At 51.7% G+C, this 20398-nt stretch overlaps 10 protein-coding genes; 6 read left to right on the forward strand and 4 right to left on the reverse strand.

The window, feature by feature from the left end:
* The first annotated feature begins 4658 nt into the window (after window positions 1–4658).
* On the forward strand, window positions 4659–4793 carry CHC_T00002499001 (hypothetical protein). The gene has a single exon (XM_005713472.1). The coding sequence runs from the start codon at window positions 4659–4661 to the stop codon at window positions 4791–4793; it is 135 nt and encodes a 44-aa protein (XP_005713529.1).
* A 66-nt stretch (window positions 4794–4859) lies between these two features.
* Window positions 4860–5537, forward strand: CHC_T00009402001 (HAD-superfamily hydrolase). Its single transcript, XM_005713473.1, has one exon. The coding sequence runs from the start codon at window positions 4860–4862 to the stop codon at window positions 5535–5537; it is 678 nt and encodes a 225-aa protein (XP_005713530.1).
* A 61-nt stretch (window positions 5538–5598) lies between these two features.
* CHC_T00002500001 (hypothetical protein) lies at window positions 5599–5760 on the reverse strand. The gene has a single exon (XM_005713474.1). It carries the CDS (start codon window positions 5758–5760, stop codon window positions 5599–5601), a length of 162 nt encoding a protein of 53 aa, XP_005713531.1.
* A 5-nt stretch (window positions 5761–5765) lies between these two features.
* CHC_T00002501001 (hypothetical protein) lies at window positions 5766–5876 on the forward strand. Its single transcript, XM_005713475.1, has one exon. It carries the CDS (start codon window positions 5766–5768, stop codon window positions 5874–5876), a length of 111 nt encoding a protein of 36 aa, XP_005713532.1.
* A 277-nt stretch (window positions 5877–6153) lies between these two features.
* On the forward strand, window positions 6154–8841 carry CHC_T00002502001 (hypothetical protein). XM_005713476.1 is given in 2 exon segments: window positions 6154–8433; window positions 8434–8841. 1 exon segment carries the CDS (start codon window positions 6154–6156, stop codon window positions 8431–8433), a length of 2280 nt encoding a protein of 759 aa, XP_005713533.1. The 3' UTR covers window positions 8434–8841.
* On the forward strand, window positions 8841–9092 carry CHC_T00002503001 (hypothetical protein). The gene has a single exon (XM_005713477.1). It carries the CDS (start codon window positions 8841–8843, stop codon window positions 9090–9092), a length of 252 nt encoding a protein of 83 aa, XP_005713534.1.
* Window positions 9093–10800: 1708 nt separating this feature from the next.
* CHC_T00002504001 (hypothetical protein) lies at window positions 10801–10980 on the reverse strand. XM_005713478.1 is given in 2 exon segments: window positions 10801–10818; window positions 10819–10980. 1 exon segment carries the CDS (start codon window positions 10978–10980, stop codon window positions 10819–10821), a length of 162 nt encoding a protein of 53 aa, XP_005713535.1. The 3' UTR covers window positions 10801–10818.
* A 62-nt stretch (window positions 10981–11042) lies between these two features.
* CHC_T00002505001 (hypothetical protein) lies at window positions 11043–12527 on the reverse strand. XM_005713479.1 is given in 2 exon segments: window positions 11043–11321; window positions 11322–12527. 1 exon segment carries the CDS (start codon window positions 12525–12527, stop codon window positions 11322–11324), a length of 1206 nt encoding a protein of 401 aa, XP_005713536.1. The 3' UTR covers window positions 11043–11321.
* Window positions 12528–12673: 146 nt separating this feature from the next.
* On the forward strand, window positions 12674–12808 carry CHC_T00002506001 (hypothetical protein). The gene has a single exon (XM_005713480.1). The coding sequence runs from the start codon at window positions 12674–12676 to the stop codon at window positions 12806–12808; it is 135 nt and encodes a 44-aa protein (XP_005713537.1).
* A 306-nt stretch (window positions 12809–13114) lies between these two features.
* CHC_T00008516001 (Gal-2,6-Sulfurylases I) lies at window positions 13115–14959 on the reverse strand. The gene has a single exon (XM_005713481.1). The coding sequence runs from the start codon at window positions 14957–14959 to the stop codon at window positions 13115–13117; it is 1845 nt and encodes a 614-aa protein (XP_005713538.1).
* Window positions 14960–20398: the final 5439 nt, after the last annotated feature.

Raw genomic sequence — 20398 nt, forward strand, 5'->3', positions numbered from 1 at the left:
CCAAGTGCACAGAAGCTACCGCGTGTCTTCCAGCACGCATACGGCGCGCCGACCGCTGCCACGTATCGTGGCATACAGTAAGGGCATACAGTCCATCAGCGCCCGCGTGTACAGCGGGCACCAACGAGCACTACGTATGCACTCCGCCTGCCCCTGCGCCGTATCATACTCAATACGCCGTCAGACCGGCCCGCACGTCCGACACACGGAGTCGCCGCACGCGCACGGGTGGCGTATGAGGCGGACCAACAATTGCTGCCCTCTCGCAGATGGGCAGCGCGCGGGCAAGAAGCCGGAGCGCAAGGAGTGCCGGAAAAAGTCCGCAGGGAGCGCCACGGGCAGAGCAACGCGAGGCCGCGGCGCTCCCGGTGCGCCTCCGCACCGCAGCGCGGAGGCGCGCGCCGCGCCCTCGCCATCGCTGGCGAGGGCTGACTACCATAAGGATTCCCGTCGCACGTCGTCGCGCGCCGCGCCCTCGCCATCGCTGGCGAGGGCTGACTAACATAAGGATTCCCGTCGCGCGTCGTCGCGCGCCGCGCCCTCGCCATCGCTGGCGAGGGCTGACTAACATAAGGATTCCCGTCGCGCGTCGTCGCGCGCTGCGCCCTCGCCATCGCTGGCAAGGGCTGACTAACATAAGGATCCTCGTGGCGTGCTGTGCCCTCGCCTCCGAAGGCCAGGGATGGGCTAAGGATAAGAGAGGCGACTACGCCAGTCCGCTCCCTACCGATGCACATCCCTACACGCTGATGAAGGGCGTGCGATGAAGCACAGGGAAGGTGCGAGGACCTGAATCTCGCCAACGCGCAAGAGCAACACGGTCGAGAGCCCGGTGCTTGGGGTAGACGTGTGGGACGGGAAGGACGGGATCGCGAGGGCGACGAGAAAAGGGACGCGAACAGGAGTCGTGACAACAAAGGACCGGGAAGGCAGGGCGAGCAATACGCTGACGCAAGGGGGATGGGCCGTGAAAGTTGAAGTGCTGCGGAAAGAGCTACGACCGCAGCTCACTGAAAATGGAAAGCAGAAGGCACCCAGCACGGACGGACAGGAGATCACGGGGGCGGTAAGGATGGCTGTAACTCGGCTGCGAGGAGGTGACGGACAGGTTCTACAAGCCTCAGGAGTGAACGCGGACGTTCACTCTTGAGGGGGGGGGTGATGTGGTATAACCCCAAACGGAAATTAGATTAGGATCGGATCAGGGACAGTAAGGCAACGAGCCTTACAGCCATGCGCGCACACACGTGTCCTCCGCGTCTACGGGACGCGTACTACACGTGGACTGTCATCCCCGCTGGCTGACAGCGTTACAGTGTCCGTAGACCGGCACTACTGTAGAGTTATGATAGACTACAATGTACATTAAATATGAGCGGACCGCCGGCGGTGGAGGACGACAAGCACGGACTTGTCAAGGATCCTCCACCTCGGTCCGCCCGCTTACTCTCAGGTATTTCCGTCCGTTTTACCTAGGAGTAGCACCGCGCGCGGGTTGAGGACGCGCACAGCACGCCCACGAGCCGGCTCCGCCTCCGCCCGTCGGTACTGCATCGTCACCCAGTACCGCTCCGGGGCGTCGAGGCGTAGAACCATTCGCGCGTGCGCGTGTCCTCCCCGATCCCGCTCTACCACCGCTACCTCGAGCCCGTGCTCGGTACCGTGGGTGGGCCGTGCTTCTATCTTACCGCCGATCGGGGTCCTTCCGAACTGTCAGTACTCACCCCCCTCGTCGTTGGGGGTGATTATACTACAGAGGGGTTCCGACCACCCCGTGACGCCCGGTGGTCCAAATCGCTCCATGGCAACAGGGACCGGACGGAACGCACCCCGGCGCGGAGCCAGCCTGTCGGCGGCGTCGCCGCCGCCGGGGGCGTCACCGCGTACGGATCAGGCCGCCCCGGCTGAGTTCCCCCTTCGGTTGCGGGGCGTCCCGCAGCTGCGACCCAGTCGGGCGACTGCCTCAGTACGGTCAACTCTCCGACCTGGGGAGCCGGGGCTGATCTTAGGGGGCGCGGCAAGGGCCCGCGCTCGTCGGGAGAAGGGCCCCGAGACGGGAGGCCGCCAATACACGCGAGCCGCGCCGGACGGTCAGAGGGACCCGTAGCGGGCTGGTCCCCGGCGGGCGAAGACCGCGCCGGATGAAACGAAAGCGCCGGCGCGGGTGCCGCCGAGGGTGGCCGCTCGCGTGGGGGCTGTCCCCGTTCCGTGCGGTGATCCGCCATACGGTTGGTAGGAGGAAAGAGAAGGGAAGAAGCGCGAGGAAGGGCGTGGATAGTGGTGGTTGTGGAGTGAGTCGTGGGGTGTGCTGTGGGGTGAGTTGGGGGGTTCGTAGTGGGGGACAAGGGAAGCGTGAGGAGACCCGCCACCGCACCAGAGGAACCGCCACAGTTAAATACCAAAAACTCCATAGGCTCCCCTATGGAGTCGATCGCAGTCCGACCGCGTTCCCGCGGTCGGCGCGGGCTTTTCCGTACGGTGGGCGCCCCCTGCAAGCCGGTCATTGCAGACATCGGCCGCGACGGGGACGTGTCGCGAAGTAAGGAAGGGGGTCTGCAGTACAATTCCGTACCACAACCCCCCGGCGAGATGATAACCGCGCGGGAGGGCGGGTGCTACTGTAGCGAGCAGGCGTACACGCGCCCGCCGCCGTGCACAGTAGTACCCCAAGGGTCCGACGTGGGACAGCCGGTAACAGCGGGCGTGGCCACGGGTAACAAGTGGCACAAACGTTAGCGGGGATCGTGGCCACGGGCACACGTGTATAATCCGTACGGTGGCTAACTAGTAATTAGTAGTTAATGGCACAAATTAGCCAATTTAGCACAGTAGCTGATATAGTAAGTAACAGTTACTGTAGCGGGACAGGTGTCCTGGCGTCCCACTTGGGGGTTAAGACCGGGGGAACCTGCCCCGTTCCAGTAAACGGGAGGCAGACTCGCCTCCCTTCCGTTTACGGCTAATTGCTATCCCGTTCCGGTTTCCGTTTTAGTCTCAGGCTCCTAACCTGTGACCGGCCGTCCGGATCTAACACCACCGACCGGCTGCGCGTCACTGGCCACGTGAGCCTTCCCTCTTTTCGAGTCCATCCGTACGGTCTGCGTTTGCGCGTGGGTTACCCAGCGGCGCGCGCTCCCTTACCTCTAACCCCCCTCGTTTCCGAGTGGTCGGGACGAAGGTAGTTATACCACAAGGGTGGTGAGAGGGATGCCGAGAATGGATTATGGAGAGATTGTTTTGCTGTCTAGAGCATTGGGATGGACGTTGTAGACATACTGGGAAAAAGCAGGGTGTTGGTATCGTGATGCCCAATGATATCACGTTTCGTGGGAGTTCTATCGGATAGATTAGAACTCGTAAAGGCTCTATCAGGGGGTCGGTTAGACCCTGAGCGAGTTCTCATCTATTGGTTAGATTTCCGGATAGATTAAATTGTGCGCGGCAGAGAAGCAAATTTGACTCTATCCAGAAAAACTACGTTAGATTGGAGAATAGATTGGCCATAGAGTTGCTCTTAAATCCCTAAACAAATTAGTCCTGCTCAGTAGTAGAGTTCATGTTGTTCTAGATTAAAATTTTAGTGCTTCTCTTTTAAATCTTCATTTGCCCATCAGCCTTTTTTTCTGCGGCAGCTTCGAAGAGATAACTAACACCTTGTCGTTGGGAGCGCCTGACCTGCTTTTCCGGTGGCGACGTTAAAACAGCATTTGAAGCAAACTGTTCATGCAATATCTCCACAGCAGTGATCTTCCCGGGCACCGCATCACCAGGTAACATCAAAATAGGTTTCCGTACACCCAATGCCGGCGAGTCTAGTGTCTAGGTGACAAATGACCTCATATGAGGTCACTTTTCAACTTATTTTTTCTCGACTTGCGCTAGCTCAACAAGATGGAAAAAGATACTCTCGACACCGCAGTTGACTTCTGCGTTGCGGAAGGGTGGAGTTTGGTGAGATCTGCACGTCTTTTCCAGTCATTTTTAAAATGCCCAAAAAAGGAGCCTTTTTGACCAACCTCAAAACGTTTTATGTTGATATCTTTGAAACCAAAACGCCTGTTTAAAAAGTCAACTCATCATTGAAACTTCATTAGATTCTTAGTCTCTCTGTGCATTGACAACCGCCATCCCAATGTTTTGCAAGATGTTATTGCCGAGGGCGTATACGTTAAAGAAATGGTGCCCAAACTGACTTTTTAAAGTTTCGATTTAATTTATATATTTTTGCAAAAAAAAGCTGGCCTCATATGAGGTCAAATTGCTTGTCGTCTAGACACTAGCTCATGAGCATTATTGGTTACCCGATGGGAAATGTACTCCCGTGTGCCATACCGCCTCGGCACATTTGCTTTCGTTCGCCGGAATTCTTGCGTGACATGAGGCTCATATCAAAGCGTAAAGAATTTAATCAGGTGACTTTTCCAGGGCTAGTTGTCACTTTAAGACCAGTTGTCGAGATCGGTTGATGCACAGTGTGGGAGCTGCAGAAACTGCCGCATGCATGTTACGCTCACAAACCCTCTTTGTATCCATTCTCCAGAGGCTTTTTACATTCTGAGAACATCAAATTGATAGGCGCCAAGTGGAATCACGCAAGACCAACAAGCGTGCGTTTTGATACCAGCTGAACTGCAATCGCTTCGCAACCAATCTGTAGAATGTTGTTCAGTAACTACAGAGTTATGTTCAGACTCCAAAACGACCATATCAGCAATGCTTTCAGGGTCCGAGCTACCTTAATCCATGCCACAGAGAGTAGGACATTGTCTCTAACTCAGACGAATCACCTCTAAGTGAGCTGCACTTCTCTCAGTTCCCGACTGTACCGAGCCGCCTTAACTGAAACGCAACCATCAAGCATGCCTCTGTCATCATCACAACCGACTCCATCAACCGACCCCGATCACCTTAACGCTATGATAGAGGGCGCTGCTGCTGTGATATTCGACAACGATGGCACGATTGTGGACAGCATGCCCTTGCACTTGAAGGCCTACCAAGTAGCGATGGCTCAATTTGGACTGCTGTTCCCAGGCCCTCTATTCTACGCCTGGGCAGGCCAGCCAGCGTCTGTCATCATAGAGAAGCTAAAAAAGGACCAAGGCAAACCTGAGGTTAACGTTAAAGCACTTATGGAAGCGAAGAAAGAAGCGCTTCATGCAGTTATGCACACAATTCGCCCTATTGAGCCCGTGGTAACTCTCCTTCGTCACGCTCGGGCTAAAGGCATACCCATCGCAGTTGCTAGCGGGGGAGAACGAAAGGACGTGTTGGCGAGTCTGGAAGCTAGTGGGGTTGGGGTGGATGTATTTGATGCGGTTGTCACGTGCGAGGACGTGAAAAACGGGAAGCCCGACCCAGAGACTTTTCTGCTTGCTGCGCACAAATTGGGAGTGGACCCGACTAAGTGCGTGGGTCTGGAAGACGGTGAAAAGGGTTTGGAGGCTCTTCGGGGTGCTGGGATGGTCGCCCTTGATGCACGGACGTTTGAGGGATACCCAACTCCCGTCATCAACGACGTGGTTGATGCCAAATAATTTGAGCTTAAGCTTGAGTAAGAGCGAAGGGTGGTTAAGGTGGCTTTTAAATTAGAGAACATCAGTCGGCAGCTGCATGTCGCGGTTTCGCAACATCAAGGGTGTCAATGTATCGTGTATCACATCCTTTGTTACATGCTCCATCCCCTGCACTGCCCCCCGACTCTGACGGCCGATGGGCAGGTGGACGGACCCTCTGCACTTCAACAGACGGGGTAAACATGGGAGATGCGACGGCCCGACCAATACCAGACACACCCGCACCGGTGGCGGCGGATGGGGCTACAATGTGGTTATGGCGGGCGGTGCGTGTGGATGACCGTGGTCCGTCGAATTTGAGGTAAAATATATATTAAATTTTGCCAGCCCACAATTGATTCAAGCCCGAGATGACGGCCGTCAACCGGATGATTGGCTAGTGGGACCCCCCTATAGAGCCATCCCCACTAGGCCTGATTCGTGTCATGTTTAACCAACACAACGCCTTTCTCCAACACACTTCTTAACGAGGCATGTGCCTCGTCGTTCTGCCTCCAAGCCCATTGCTCTTGCAATCCCAAAGTCCCTCCTTTTTATCTTTGACGAGCCTCGCCGTAAGCAAATGCCTGAAGCAAAAATGAATGCAGGGTCCAATTCAAGAGACCGTCTGCCTTCTGCGCTGGCATTTCAGTCAAGTTTTGTTGTCTCTGGCTTTGGATCACGCATAGAATTAAGAACGTACGGTGCTTTTGTGTCTGCAACCTCGGCCAAGAGGCCTCGTTCATCCTCTTTTTCCCATCGATATGCGCTCCCGCGAATGGTACCACGTGCCTGCATTCCTAGAAATGGGGATGACGTCATCGAATCACAGAATCTCTCAGCTCAAAGTGCTGGAGAAGACCTCTCAAAGGCACCTCCCACAAACGGCAATACGGAGGCAAGCCCTGCCGAAAACGGAATTGGGGAGACAATCCAGTCCACTGATGTAGTCGATACCAAAAACACAGTCATGAATGTTGAGGAAGGAGGACAGAAGCCCAACGACTCACCGAAGGATCAAAAGGTTAACACGGAGGAAACAGAAAAAAGTGCCGTGGGCATTGCGGGCTTCTTCGTCTGGGCCTGGACTGCGTTTAAAAGGGCTCTAGCGCCTGGAGGGTTCGTATGGGGTTTGGTCACAGGAGTAGCGATTAGTGCGGTCGTCCTTTTCTCTTTAGCTGGCTACGGGCCACGTGATTCCCTCTTGAGAGAAAAGGTCGCTCTTTTCGACCTTATTCTTCAAGACATCAATTCGTCATACGTTGACAAGGTCGATATTAACAAACTCTTTGAGACAGGCGTCAATTCCATGCTCGGAACTCTGGACCCATACACACAGTTTGAGAACAATGCTCAAGCCGTGGAAATGTCTGTCAAGACAAACGGGAGGTACGCAGGGGTTGGCCTTGGAATTTCTCTGGGAGATGCAGAGTCCGGTGAAAAGAACCGACCCATAATTGTGGTCTCGGCATTTGAGGGATACGCTTTTGACGCTGGTATTCGGCCTGGGGACGTCATTGAGGCCGTTGCCGGAAATCCCGTGGACGGCAACTCACTAGAAAGGGTGACTGACATGCTTCGAGGTGAGCCGGGAACCGCCGTAGATCTAACTGTGAAGCGTGAGGGTTCATCTCAACCATTGACATTCACACTGGCCAGGAAAAACGTCCACATCAAAGATGTGCCAGTTTCAACCTTTGTAGGTAACCCCAAGGATAGGATTGGCTATATTCGGTTGCAGTCGTTTGCAAAGGACGCGGGGGCAGAAGTACAGGAAGCCGTAGAGAAGCTCATGGGATCTGCGGACAGCAACATGCCGGGCAGTGGACTGCGCGGACTCGTTTTAGATTTGCGTGGAAATCCAGGGGGGCTCTTGAATGCGGCCATTGATGTTTCGGAAATTTTTGTCCCGAAGGGCGCGACAATCGTGTCGACAAAGGGCCGTGGACTGGGAAGTGGGCCGACATTTGTATCTGCGAAGGATCCTCTCTTACCTCCCGACGTGCCGCTAGCAGTTCTAGTTAACGGCCAAACGGCATCCGCTTCTGAAATTGTTGCCGGTGCGGTTCAAGATCTCGATACTGGTGTAGTAGTCGGTTCTAAGACATTTGGCAAGGGCCTTGTCCAAAATGTCCAGGAGCTGCCATTTAAAACGGCCCTGAAGTACACTGTCGGAAAGTACTACACGCCGAGTGGGCGATGCATCCAGGCTCTGAACTACGAACAGTCAAATGGTGATGGGCCAGTCGAGATCACCGAAGTGCAAGAAAATCAAAGACAGGAGTTTAAGACTCGGCAAGGGCGAAGCGTACGTGATGGAGGAGGAATCGAGCCTGACGTTGAGGTTCAAAGTCGGCCTACCTTTCTGGAACTTGCTTTGCACCGACAAAACATGTATTTCCGCTTTGCGAACAAATATGGTGCTGAATTGAAGCTACCTTCCCTTCCGGGAAGCTTCGAAGTCACAGACAGCATCTATCGTGATTTTGTGAAGTTTGTCAGCACCAGCGAGTTCAAGTACGAATCAAAGTTCGACGAAGCTTTCTCAGAACTTGACAACATGTACTCAGACGTTGGCTATGAAACAGCGCGAAGCAAAGTTGGAGACCTGAAGCGAGCGACTCAAATGGACATGAAGTCGGATTTTATTCGACATGAGAAAGAGATTCGTGTTCAGATTGACTCAGCCATTCGATACCGCTTTCAACCAGATTCGGAAAGAATAATCGCGGAATTGAGAAACGATGATCAGCTCGCAGAGGCACTCCGTGTTCTGAAAGATCCCATCGAATACCAGGACTTATTGCGAGCCAAACCAGTTGCTGTCACAACGCTTGCTCAAGCGGGCACTGAAGCCAAAGAAGTAAAACAGCAATAGGAAGAAATTGCTGTCATGTGTCGTTGGTGTAACTCTTCAGCGTGGCCGTGCAGCCTTTCCCGAAACAGCGCGCATTGTGAATACCCAGCCACGGTTGGCAAGCCCAGATGAAGACATCTCTCCGGCAGAGACCGCCTGGCTATAGTCCGTAGTACGCAATGTGAATGAGGATTGTGTTTCCTAGGGGAACCATCTGCTGCATTCAATGGACGACGTCACCGAACATCTACCAGATTTAACCATCTGAACGGTGTTCAAATGCCAGGAAGTGCTAGCTTTGCGTAGCAGTAGCGAGACCTCGAGCATAGTTTTGATAGTCTGGGTACATTCACTGTGATGTGCTGTACGTGCCTTTGCACGCTGATTCATTGTACAGGCTCATAACATAAAATACAATTATCCTCTCAATGCAACAAGTAACGCTTCATTCAGGACAGAGAGTTCCCTGGGCGCAATGTCATGCCGATCTCTCGTCGGCAGACGAGAGGAGGGTGTCCTATAAGACGGTTTCAATGCCCCGCGGGACGTACAGCATACTTCGAGCACATATGAAGCGTGATTCTCTTACACCATCGACCTTGTTGCCATCATCTATGACTTCGCTTGTCTCGATGACAAGTGCAGCCTCATGCACTGCGTCCTCAAAATCGCCTTCATAACTCACATTTCCGAAATCTATGGTAGTTAGGTTACTGAGTTTTGGCTTAAACCATTCTAAGAACGAATTCTTCTTGAGCTCAAAAGTTTGGGTGAAGATAATGCGACCGTCTTCACGGTCGACGAGCAGTTCGATAACTTTCTGCAAGGCGGCCACAGGGTTTGGCAAAATCATGAAGCTCCCACTGAAATAGACATGATTAAAAAGGCGGTTATCTCGTGGCGTGAAGTCGTATATACTGTCATGGACGACAGTGACATGCTTTTCAAGCTTGGCCTCCGAGATGAGGCGCTGACACGTGATGACATAGGCTTGGTCATAGTCGACGCCAGCGACGGAAATGTTTTTTGCGCGCAAGGTTGACGCGTTTGCGATAAGTGCTGCGCCGGTGCCGATACCAACGTCAAGGATATGGCTGCCCTCCGGAATTTCTTGGAGCACCTTCAGATACCACTTCGTGGTAAGGGAAACGATGGCCTTGTCGTACACATACGATCGCACGCGCTCCCACATAGAGGGCGCAGGTCCAGTTACAGCACTCATGAAGGTGAAACTATCTTGAGGTGCAAGGGGACGAAGTGAATTTGAGAGGACCCTGGCCTACTGGGACTGGAGCTGACTATTCCTTGTGGAAGGGTTTTGTGCTCCTTTTTTATAGAAAATATTCCATCGCAGACCTCCTAGGACTGTCATCGCTGGACCGCTGGACAGTAGCGAGCGTTGTCGTCACTCTCGGGAACCTGCTCAACGACCCATGGAAGGGTACCGCTCTACCACGCATGCCTTTGGCTACCTGCCCATTTAGAAAATAAGGCAAACATGCAGGCCGAGCAAACATCAAAGGCAAAAGAGAATGGCGAGATGCGCGGCGACCGAAAGCGAGCACGGGCAGCAGCGACGGTAGCCCGTCGGCAAGCACAAGAAAAGCTTCGGCAACAGCTGTCAACCCCACCTGCGACATCGGCGGAGGCTGCATTACGTTGGGACGAGTTTTACCGAACAAAGCCTTCCCTGTTCAAGGACCGCCACGTGCTCCGCGCCGAGTTCCCCGAGATGATGTCTGAGCACGCCCGAATCAATCCACGCGAGCATGTCCCTCGCCTACCCCTTTCGGATACACCTCATTTGCTGCGAGATCCGAGATGCGTGCAGACGCTGGTGGAAGCTGGCTGTGGGGTTGGGAATGGCGTGTTCCCCGTGCTCAGGGCGAATGACAGGCTATTCGCATATGCATTTGACTATAGCGAGAAGGCCGTCGAGTTGGTCAAGAAGAATGAGGAATACCGGAGTGATCGTGTGAAAGCATTTCAGGCGGACTTATCCCTACCGGAAACATATGTAAACATGATACGGCAGGAGGTGCCGCGAGGGGCAGATTTCGTGACAGCGTTGTGGACTTTGTCCGCTTTGCCGCCAGGGCAGCAGCAACAAGCCGGGGCGCGTGGGCTTGCGGGCTTGCTCAGGCCTGGAGGTGTGTTGTTCGTGAGGGATTACGGAGTGGGAGACATGCGCGAGGTGAAGTTTCGGGAGCGAGGGCAAGAGGTTGAAGGAGGGCAAGGGGCGGCGAGACTATTCTTAAGAGGGGATGGAACGTATGCGTACTTTTTTGAGGCGGAGGAGCTGAGGTTGTTGTTGGAAGGGGTTGGGTTGGCGTGTGAGAGGTGTGAGTATGTGGATCGAGAGGTGCGGAATCGGAAGGAGGATATGGTTATGCGCCGGCGATGGATTCAGGCAGCGTTTAGGAAGAGGTGATCGAGGTTATTGCATGAACGTTGGGTAGAGGTTGCCGGTATTTCCGCGAGCTTTCTATGCTCAACGGCAATTCGTTGTGCGCACTGTGGATGGGAAAAGGATGGCGTAATTTTTCGCGCTTGTGCGGTATGGGTCATATGCAAGCCTCTTCCGTTATATCCACGATAGCACTATGCGATGACGAGAGGGCTGCAACTAGTTTCATCTAGTCCGAGGAGAAGGTCGCGGCTGCATTTTCTTTTTTCTGGGACAGACTTTGAATGAAATACTTTTTGACGTTGTTATGAACAGAGCCGTGAGGAGGGCTGCGTGCAGGCCCATATTAATATCCTGATCCTGATTAACCTAACCCATGAATTTTCCCACCCAGGTCGTTTCCTTCATCGTTTTTGGCTTCACCTCGCGAGGGCTCTCTAGCCATCATAGAGATCATCGGATTGCAACATACATCAAGTGCTAGACCACCGCCAGGATCAGCTTAAACCGATGGATGGATAGGTTTCCGGTTCTCATCGATCTGAATATGGAGTTCGTGCTTTGGAAACAACGGGGTTTCTCTCTCATATAGCGGCTTGCTATACTGTTTGTACGCCGGCATGAACCTGCCGACAAAGTCAATGACCTGCTCATCCGATAAGCCCGGTCGCCCCGCCGCCATCGTGGCCCTCTCTGCTTGGAGCCTCCAATCGTAAACCCACTCCATGTTGGCAATCTCGATGACAAACATGCCGTCAATCCTGGTGTACATCTTAATAAAGTCACACAGCGCATCATTGACGACCTCTAAATCCTCATCCATAAGGCCATCGATGGGGATGGGCTCGAAGCCCAAGCACCAGCCCTCTAGCAAGACGACGTCGACGCCGCCTCCGCCAACCTGCTTCCAGTTCTCTTTCGGGGCGCGATCACCACGACCGTCAAAGGCGGTCTTGTCGTAGCGTGGGATGGAGACCTGGCGGCCCTTTCGCAGCGCGTCGAGACACGAGTTGAGCAACTCGAGGTCGTGTGTGCCCGGCATGCCACGGTACTGTAAGAGGCGATTGGACGGATGCTTTGAGGCAATTGCGCGTTGCTCAGCATTCGTGACATAGAAATCATCGAGACTGGCGACCTGGACGGTGCGCCCCATCTGATTGAGCAACGTCTCTATGAAAGTGGTCATGGTGGTCTTGCCACCTCCCTGCGGGCAGCAAAAGCCAAGAATGAAAGGGCGCTGTTTTTGCCCTCGTGCGTGGACGTTATCCTGATGGATGTCCAGTTCGCGAAGGATCCAAAAATAAACCGGGAGATAGTATTCGTAAACGCGGGTATCGTTGGACTGATCTCCAAGAGCATCTTCGAGGATAGCGCCTAGCTCGATCCAGTCATCGAGGCAGGTGCCATTGAGTTCTGTGGTGCATCCAGGCTCTTCGCGAAGTAAAAGGCCAGCTTTCTGGAAGACGGGGCCCGCACGGATAAAGTTTGCGAGTTGGTGGCGGCGGGTGGGGGTAATTGTGACAGAGGGGGACCGGGAGGGTGTCTGGTCAAGGGTGGCTGCGGGGGTCTGGACGCGAGTAGGGACGGGACGAGTGGAGCGACGGAGGGAGCGGGGCATGGGCCGAAAGGGTGATTGGCAGGTTGCAGGGGGGTGGGAGGACAGAGGGAGACGGGAGGTGAGTGGGGGGAGGAAAGCGTTGAAATGCATGTTGGGGTGACCCTGAAGGGCGAGAGGGCGTGTTGGTTAAGTTCCGTGTGCGCCGGTTGGGTTGATGAGGCGGGGAGTAGGGGGTGGCGGGGGAAGGGAGAGATCTAAGATGGGATAGGGAGGACGGAGAGAAAGGTGGCGTGGTAATGGACAGGGGAGGGGCGGGGTGTGAAGGGTTTACGGAGATGAGTGTTTATTTATTGATTGAATTGCGCAAGAATTTCGAGGGGCGAGGAACGCGCCGTGGCGGGAGGGAGGAGTGGGCGCCCAGTGGGTGGTAAACAAAGACTGCTTTTCATAGGTGAGATTCCACAAGACTGGCCCAGTGACACAGGTGAAATTCGAAATTTTTGAGGTCCAAACGTGTGAGACGTGTAGACAAGTGGAACGAACACGTGTCGGTTCATTACAGTACCGCCATAACTCGCTTCGTACGTCGGAACACTTTTGATTGGTTCTGTATGCCTACTTCTAACGTCACCACTAATCTTCGAGCTTTTATTCTTTGCGCCGAGACGACAGGTGGAAGGATTAGCCCTTTGCTACAACTTCACGAACGACACGCATACTGTATGCCCGCGCCGAAATCACCCCTGGTTGTACCTCTCAATCACCGACCGGTGATACTCCTTATCCATCCACTCTGGCTTCTCCATTCCGAATTGGTGGAACAGCGCCCGCTCTGCGCTTCTCAAGCTCCCCTCCGCCCACCCTTGGTCCCCACTCCACGCTTCGTTTACCAGTGCGATTCTCAAATCACTAACCGGTTTAGCGTACAACTCGTACACATTCGTTCTTCCTTTTCCCGGCCCCATGGCCGCATGAGTACCCACCTCCCGCCAATCCGCAAATAGGCACATAGCCGGCTTGGAAATCACCTTGTCCACGTCAAGCCCCTTCCGCTCCACCGACCTCTTGTGCACACGCTTGATTTGTGCGTGCAGGTCATCAAAGTATACTTGCTCTACTCCAGACATCTTCCCTGGAATCAATTTCACTACGTTGTCACTGCTTGTCAGCGGTGTGTACGGTTTAGCATTATGCACGTGCGCATGCAAAGCAGCCCCAAGCCCCATCTGATCGCCCCCCGAGTACGACGCGAGCAATCCGCCACGGCAACTTTTAAGCCTTCTCTCGTCCTTGCACACGACGTGTCCATCGTGGTATCGCATTGACTGCATCGAATCTGAAGGAACCTGAATACGCCCATCCCGTTGCCCCAACTTTGTCAACCACCACGCGTCTTCCCAGAAACAATACGTCTTGGATAAGCTCAGCACAAAGTTTCGCTCGACCGCTCGCCGGAAAGGCTCCTTGGTGCTCATCATCGGCTCCGAGTCCAGCCCAAGAGCAATCAGCCCCGGCTTGCCAATGTTGAGAATCACGTTCTTCACTTCTACCATCCCGCCGTCCTCGAACTTGAGTCTTATAGGCCTCTTCTCATTTCCGGTGCGCGTAATTCTCACGACCTTCTTCCCATATTGTACCTGCACACCGCCCTTCATCGCCCGCTCAAGCAGGCCGTCCACGAGCGTGATCATGCCCGCTCTACGTAGCACTCCACGCCGCTTCTCCATCGGCGTCACTAGATTGTTAAGCCCTATAAGTCCCTTTTCTAGTGCCATTTGCCTGATTGAAAGCTGCCCGTTGTATTCTAGCGTCTGCCGCCTTTCCACACTGCTGAGAAATGAGAAGTCCGTTTCCAGTTGCATCTCCTCTGTCGTAAAGCCTTCACGGATCGCGACTTGCATCAAACTGATCTCTGAATACGGGATGCCTCTGTACGAGCCATCTTGCATTGCCGCAATGATTTCGTCCGCAATCTGCATCGCTTTCGCATAGTCTTCCTCTTTCTCAAGCTCCTCAACGCGATCTCGGATCTCTTTGATTACTGAGTTTGGCCCGATTAGCAACCCAGACATTGTCCGTCTTTCCTTCAAGGGCTTTCCTTGTCCCCACCGAAAGCTCCTCTGAATCACATATGGCAGGAACGGTCCGTACTTCTTTATTAAGTCTTGAGCAATCCGGCCTCCAAGAGCTCCAAGCACGTTCCCTCGAGTTGAAAAGAGACGAATCGTCGCGTCCGGACAATCTTTTCGGTTGTTGAGCAAGTCCGTATAGCAAGCCACAGGAAGGTTGAGTAGGTCTTCAGCAACGAGGCGGACAAGACGATGGTGTGCACGATGGTAGCGATACGCACCAAGGTCAATAGTGAAGTTCAGAAACGAGGCGCTTGGATCCCGAACGGTCAAGATGCGCCCTCCTGGGCGACGGTTGGCTTCAAAGATACAGACTGATGGGCTTGCCAAACGGAAGGCAGAATAAGCGCCACCAATTCCGGCTCCAACTATAGCGGTCTCGCATCCCTCTTTGGCAAGTGCGTGGGTTGCTTGTAAGACAAGAACAGACAAAAGAACGTAGGTGAGCCCCATGTTGGGGAGGGCTGTCATTCTCCTGGCTTTTTTGGTGCGAAGTAAGCGAAGAAGAGGAAGTAAGCATCTACATTTATTACATTTAGCTCCAGAGATCTCACCATGTGAGTGAAGGCTGGATACTAGATTTCGCTCTCCTTCTCTACCTTCCACCATCCCAAAACGGATAAAAAGGCCATTCAGGGAGATACAATCGCTGCGCAGGGTCGAGATCGAGAGGATTTCTCGTTCCAACGTTAATGGTACATCATTGCGCTGTGCGGTGTCCACTCTCTGCTTCGAGCAGATTCAAATGTGGATGGCGAAATATGAGCAGGACAGTAATGCACTATCGAAGTTCTGATTCCAGCATGTCAAAAGAATCTTTTGAGCTCAGACTGGGCGACAGAGGGCCGCGGAGAGACGTCCGTGCCAGATTTCTGAACTGTGAAACCCCGGCTGTGCAAGCCTTGCATTGGAAATCAGGGTCGTTCTAAACATGGAAATCCTGTGACCCTCATTTTCTTCCCTGTTTAGAACGACCCTCAGGGTCGTGAGGCTCGTTCTAAACTCAGGGTCGTGAGGCTCGTCAGACCCTGAGACGACCCAGACTATGTGCAAAAGCAACAATATTCTTCCCTGTTTAGAAATTAAATTTTAATTTTAATTTCAAAGTTATGGAAGAAAATTGTTGCTTTTGCACATAGTTATGATAAAAACTGTTCGTCGGAGTGTGTCGGCCGATCACGATCCTATTTCCGAGGAAAGTTGCCCCTCTCGATTCGGCAACGAAACCAATCGCACAGTGCTTTTTTCCTCGTTAGAAAAAGTCCACCTATGCAATGAGGACGCAGCACAAATGCCCTTCTTGAACCATACATACTGGTCCTGCAAGCGGCAACAGTGCAGCAGGGTTGCTTGCAGCGGCAACAATGTAGCATTATTGCGACTGAAGCTCACCATACAAAATTTTTCAATTCAACATCGCATGACGGCGAAGAGTGACCCGGCCTCTGGTGATAAAAATCATTGCCAGTCCATCGAGAAATGGAAGCTGTGTCTGCGATGCGCAAAGTTGCAGTTAAAGCGATGTTACGTCTTCAATAATTTGTTAATAACTGCAACCAATCGATGTAAATTGCTGTACCAAGTCTAGTTTCGTATATTGAGAAGTTTCAGTCTTCACTGGATGACTGCATGTTAAGTGTGGCAGCCACTTGTTGTCCAGTTAAAGAGGACATCACAAAAATTGTTCACATGTCAAACAGTCATGCGTCATGTTTTTTTTATAAAACCATTGAAACTATGGCTTTAGTCGGGCCGATACGCGCAAAATGAAGACAAACTTTTTTATACTTCCATAAGTGGGGCTCATAAGAAGAGCCAATAAAGGGGTGGCCCTAAGATTATTGCCAGCACTGTAGTGCGGGGACGGAAATAGTGGGGGCCGTGCTAATTATTTTCATGAGGCTCAGATAGGACTAGTGTCTAGTGAGCTAAGCACCTCAATTGAGGGGCGTTGTGGTCGCAAAAAATAAAAGAAAAGGGGGAACAATAAAGGTTACCCGGCAGGACCGGGCGAATGAGGGGAATCGCGCTTTTTATTGTCGTGGCTTCATTTTTGTTTTTCGCTTGTCTTGGCAGCTAGTCTGCCTCGACTCTTCCCTTATTTATACTACTTCAGCCAGGTGCTTTGTCCTCTCCTCACGTAATGTTTTGCACTATCGAAGCATCTTTAGGAGAGGATGCACTGCATGTTGGCAGCTGATATTATTAAAATGCTCCCGTTGTTGTGCACTACATTAATTGCGTTGAGGTGCCTTTTATTCGTCGTGTATGCGTCACTGTCATACCATAATTTCCCACATTCCCTCTACTTCTGACGTGACGTATCCTCATTGTGGCTTCTGTCAATCCATTGATCCACGGGGTGCATGATTCGTGCGCTTTTTAAGGTGTTGATTAGTGGATCGTTGCCATTAGCCTTTGTCAAGCAGTCAGCTGGATTGTGTTCAGATCGAATGAATCCGATCTGTTTCATTTCATTTTGTTGGTACGCCTTTTTGACTACCTCGAGGTCAATCATTAGTCTTTTTTCAACCTTTGCAGATTCCTTTGTGATAACATCCAATAGTGACTATCCGTAAACATTAGGATCGGTACCTTTATGTTCATCATCTTCTGCATGTCATGTCTGAGCATGAAGGCCATATCAAAGGAGTCAGCAAAGGCCATGGTTTTGCTGCATAAAACTGATCTTGACACTCGTTTAGCCTTATGAGACGACCAATAGAGTGGTTGGCAAAGGTTGCTGCTATCACATAGAAATATTATGTATCCATTCTGAAAAGAGCCCTCAGAGTTGTTTGCATACGAAGCATCTGAATAAACTCTTATGTGTAACTGGTTATCGTCAAGTTTGGGATATCTCAATGGTAGTTATGGATCTTTCTTGAGTCGTCTAATGGTGCGGTTAATGTATCGGATTTGAATTTTTGGATCCGTAGCATACTGTGACTTGGAAACCTGGGCGGCTTGAGCAATAGAGAAACCAATATCTGGTCTAGTGTACATAACCCAGGCTAATTTGGCTCTTAATGATCGATATGACTTGTACGTGGCCGTGTTCGGCGGCCTCTCTATCTTTCGGATGTACGACGTTTGGTGGATCATGTATTCAGAATCCTTTGTTTCAACTTGTACTCCGACGAAACTGAACTTATCGTAAGCTCTTCCCTTACACATGAACTTCTCTTCTGTCTTGTGGGCGAAATCTGAATACTCCTTGGTACCTGCTTGGAGGGCATCGTCCACATAGGTAATTCACATGCTATCAAGCTTGTCCCGTATGCATTTAAAGAAAAATGCTCCATCACCAGGTGTTCCGGTCTTGTTCAAGTCCTCTTTTATATGACTGCTGATGGTACGGCCCCAGTAATCACCACTATCGGCAAAACCGTACAAAGGTTTTAACAACTTCAGCAACTTGTCCTGGTCCAGTCTTGGAATTGGTCAACGTTTTGGAATCGCTACGAGAGTGGTCTCCCTACCTCTTCTTTGATATTAACGCAGTACGTTTTATCAATTAAGAGGTATAGCCATCATCCTTTTAAGGATAACTCTCACTGAAAAATACAAGAGTAAGCTCTTTATTTTTTCGCTACCTCTAAGATAGGAATCTAGTTGCCGAACTAATTTCTATTCTAGTGGTATTAAATTCAGAAACAATCAGTAAACTCGGGGCACTGACGGCCCTTGCAGAAGACCCAGAAGATCCCACCCTCGGCGCACGGTCTCTACCCCACACGCCTGAGGTAAATTGGGAAAGCGATGAGGAGAACTCCGTCTCCGTACTGGACCTCGTCGAAGAAGAAGCTACCCCGGCGGACCAACCGAGGCCGGAGGACAAGGTTTTTGGAGAGGAAGCGGAATTGACGCACTAGGGGCGGGACAAAATTTACACGTGGACCACGCTGTCCGTATTTTTAATCAAATTAAGTCTCGTTCTACTGTAGTGAACGTACCATTATCTACGCCACCTGAGGGCGTCAATCGAACGCTGTACTGCGTGGCTACGACGCGCATCCAGAAAAAGAACCCCCCTGCACGCTCGCTCACGTGCCGCGTATGCCAGGTCACCGTTACCGGTACCCATCAGCTACGTCAGCACCAGGGTGGCAAGATGCACCTCGCACGCGAAGCTTTCTATAAACGCGAGAGCGAGGACCACTACTGCGCTATCTGCGAGAGGTTTTTCCCCTCCGCGCACGACTTGGCGTCCCACCTCATCGGTGCCAACCACCGCCGTCGCGTCTTATATTTGCACGAGAGTAAAGTAACGCGCAGTAATTAGATTTTTTAGTAACAAAAAAATTTCGGTTCATTTTTCAAAACCCTCCTCGAAAATTGAAACACAAGTTTACAAAACTTTTCCGAAAACATTTTTTGCTGTTTTTTGAAAAGTCGATTTACAATTTGTTGCATCCTACTGCAATTGCCCCCGCTACGTGGTACACTACAATCTCCACACCCACTTCCCACACTTGTGGACTCTAACACGTCTGGAAATTGAACACGTTTGGAACGTGTTCTTCGCGCACAAAATCGGATACGGGTCACACAATGCACTAGGTGTGAAAATTGCACACGTCGTATACATCACCACCTCCAGTTCACAATGATATTATATCAATTATTACGTTACACATTACTCGCGCAAGATCTGATAATATTTTGGACGCAGAACTAGTAGAAAGATTACGTGAAGACTTCCCTGTTGAAACTCTATATTCCTTCGAAGTACTGAAGGGCACCACGTTCGTTTTCAGAATCATCCGTGACTTCTTACGTGCAGAAGGTGTAGAGTATATCAGACATCCCGCAACTGACCGCATCTCATGGAGATTAGTAAAAATGTTATACTCAGACTCGGACGACATCGATTTTGCTTACGAAAGGCTTGTTCAACACAAGAAAAGTAGCCGAGCATGTATGCCTACTAACAAGGAAATTGAACGTCAAGCCGGCCCACCAGTACAAGGTTATCCCCCTGTGAGACGTGACTCCGAAGCAAGAGCCGCTCACAACATGGCATTGCGATTCAAGAACCAGGATAAATTCACCGGAAAACTGGGTGAGGACCTCACGGAACACATCAATAACTACATTGATACCGCCCAGGACTACAATCTTGACCAAACCGACAAACTTGCCTTTTCCCACAACATATTCGATGGAGAAGCTAAGAGATTCTATCGAAAGAAGGTGAGGGACAAGTGTGGAAATTTTGGTCAGGCATGCCAAGTAATGCAAGACGAATACAACAGCATAACTCGGCAGAACAGAATCAGGAAGTACCTCCAGAGCCTGAGAATTCAATCTGTGATGCATGCCAAGAAGCTCAACACCGCAGAAGCTTTGGAAGAGTTACGTGAGATCATCACACGTTTTGCTCCTCAAGGACCACGGACTCACCGTTCCGAGGAAGACAAGGTGGAATACCTTTACAAGGCTGTCGTTGGTGCCCCGTGGGCCAAGTCAGCCCTTGCGAACTCGCAGTCCACATCTAATCCTTGGGATTTTCAACATCTGTATACGGCACTCGACGCCGCCTGGCTTCAAGACCAGGAAGAGCAAGAAGGTAGAAAGAAAGATCTGAACATCGGTCAATCTTCCCTACATAAAGAGATAAAATCTTCATCCAAATATACTCCTGATCTTTACTAAGAAGGTCAGAAATATTACGGACGACCGACTAAACCAGGATCATGCTCATCTGCCCCATTCAGGCCCCCTCAAGATAGCACAAAAGCCGGTCAAAATGGGTTAGACCGTTATGGCAACCCCAGGCTATGCAACAATTGTCAAGATCCCAATCATTTCATCAGGGACTGCCCCAAACCTCTCAACGTGATGCAAAATATCTCATCGCAAGTCAGGAGATATCCGAAGAGAAGCCAT

This window comes from Chondrus crispus, genomic scaffold, assembly GCF_000350225.1.
Source record: "Chondrus crispus Stackhouse genomic scaffold, scaffold_140, whole genome shotgun sequence".
NCBI classification, from domain to species: Eukaryota; Rhodophyta; class Florideophyceae; order Gigartinales; family Gigartinaceae; genus Chondrus; species Chondrus crispus.

Excerpts from the sequence above, each read along its gene's own strand:
- CHC_T00002499001 (XM_005713472.1), top strand. The coding sequence starts at position 4,659 with ATGTTGTTCAGTAACTACAGAGTTATGTTCAGACTCCAAAACGACCAT.
- CHC_T00009402001 (XM_005713473.1), top strand. The coding sequence starts at position 4,860 with ATGCCTCTGTCATCATCACAACCGACTCCATCAACCGACCCCGATCAC.
- CHC_T00002500001 (XM_005713474.1), bottom strand. The coding sequence starts at position 5,760 with ATGTTTACCCCGTCTGTTGAAGTGCAGAGGGTCCGTCCACCTGCCCAT.
- CHC_T00002501001 (XM_005713475.1), top strand. The coding sequence starts at position 5,766 with ATGCGACGGCCCGACCAATACCAGACACACCCGCACCGGTGGCGGCGG.
- CHC_T00002502001 (XM_005713476.1), top strand. The coding sequence starts at position 6,154 with ATGAATGCAGGGTCCAATTCAAGAGACCGTCTGCCTTCTGCGCTGGCA.
- CHC_T00002503001 (XM_005713477.1), top strand. The coding sequence starts at position 8,841 with ATGCAACAAGTAACGCTTCATTCAGGACAGAGAGTTCCCTGGGCGCAA.
- CHC_T00002504001 (XM_005713478.1), bottom strand. The coding sequence starts at position 10,980 with ATGACCCATACCGCACAAGCGCGAAAAATTACGCCATCCTTTTCCCAT.
- CHC_T00002505001 (XM_005713479.1), bottom strand. The coding sequence starts at position 12,527 with ATGCATTTCAACGCTTTCCTCCCCCCACTCACCTCCCGTCTCCCTCTG.
- CHC_T00002506001 (XM_005713480.1), top strand. The coding sequence starts at position 12,674 with ATGGACAGGGGAGGGGCGGGGTGTGAAGGGTTTACGGAGATGAGTGTT.
- CHC_T00008516001 (XM_005713481.1), bottom strand. The coding sequence starts at position 14,959 with ATGGGGCTCACCTACGTTCTTTTGTCTGTTCTTGTCTTACAAGCAACC.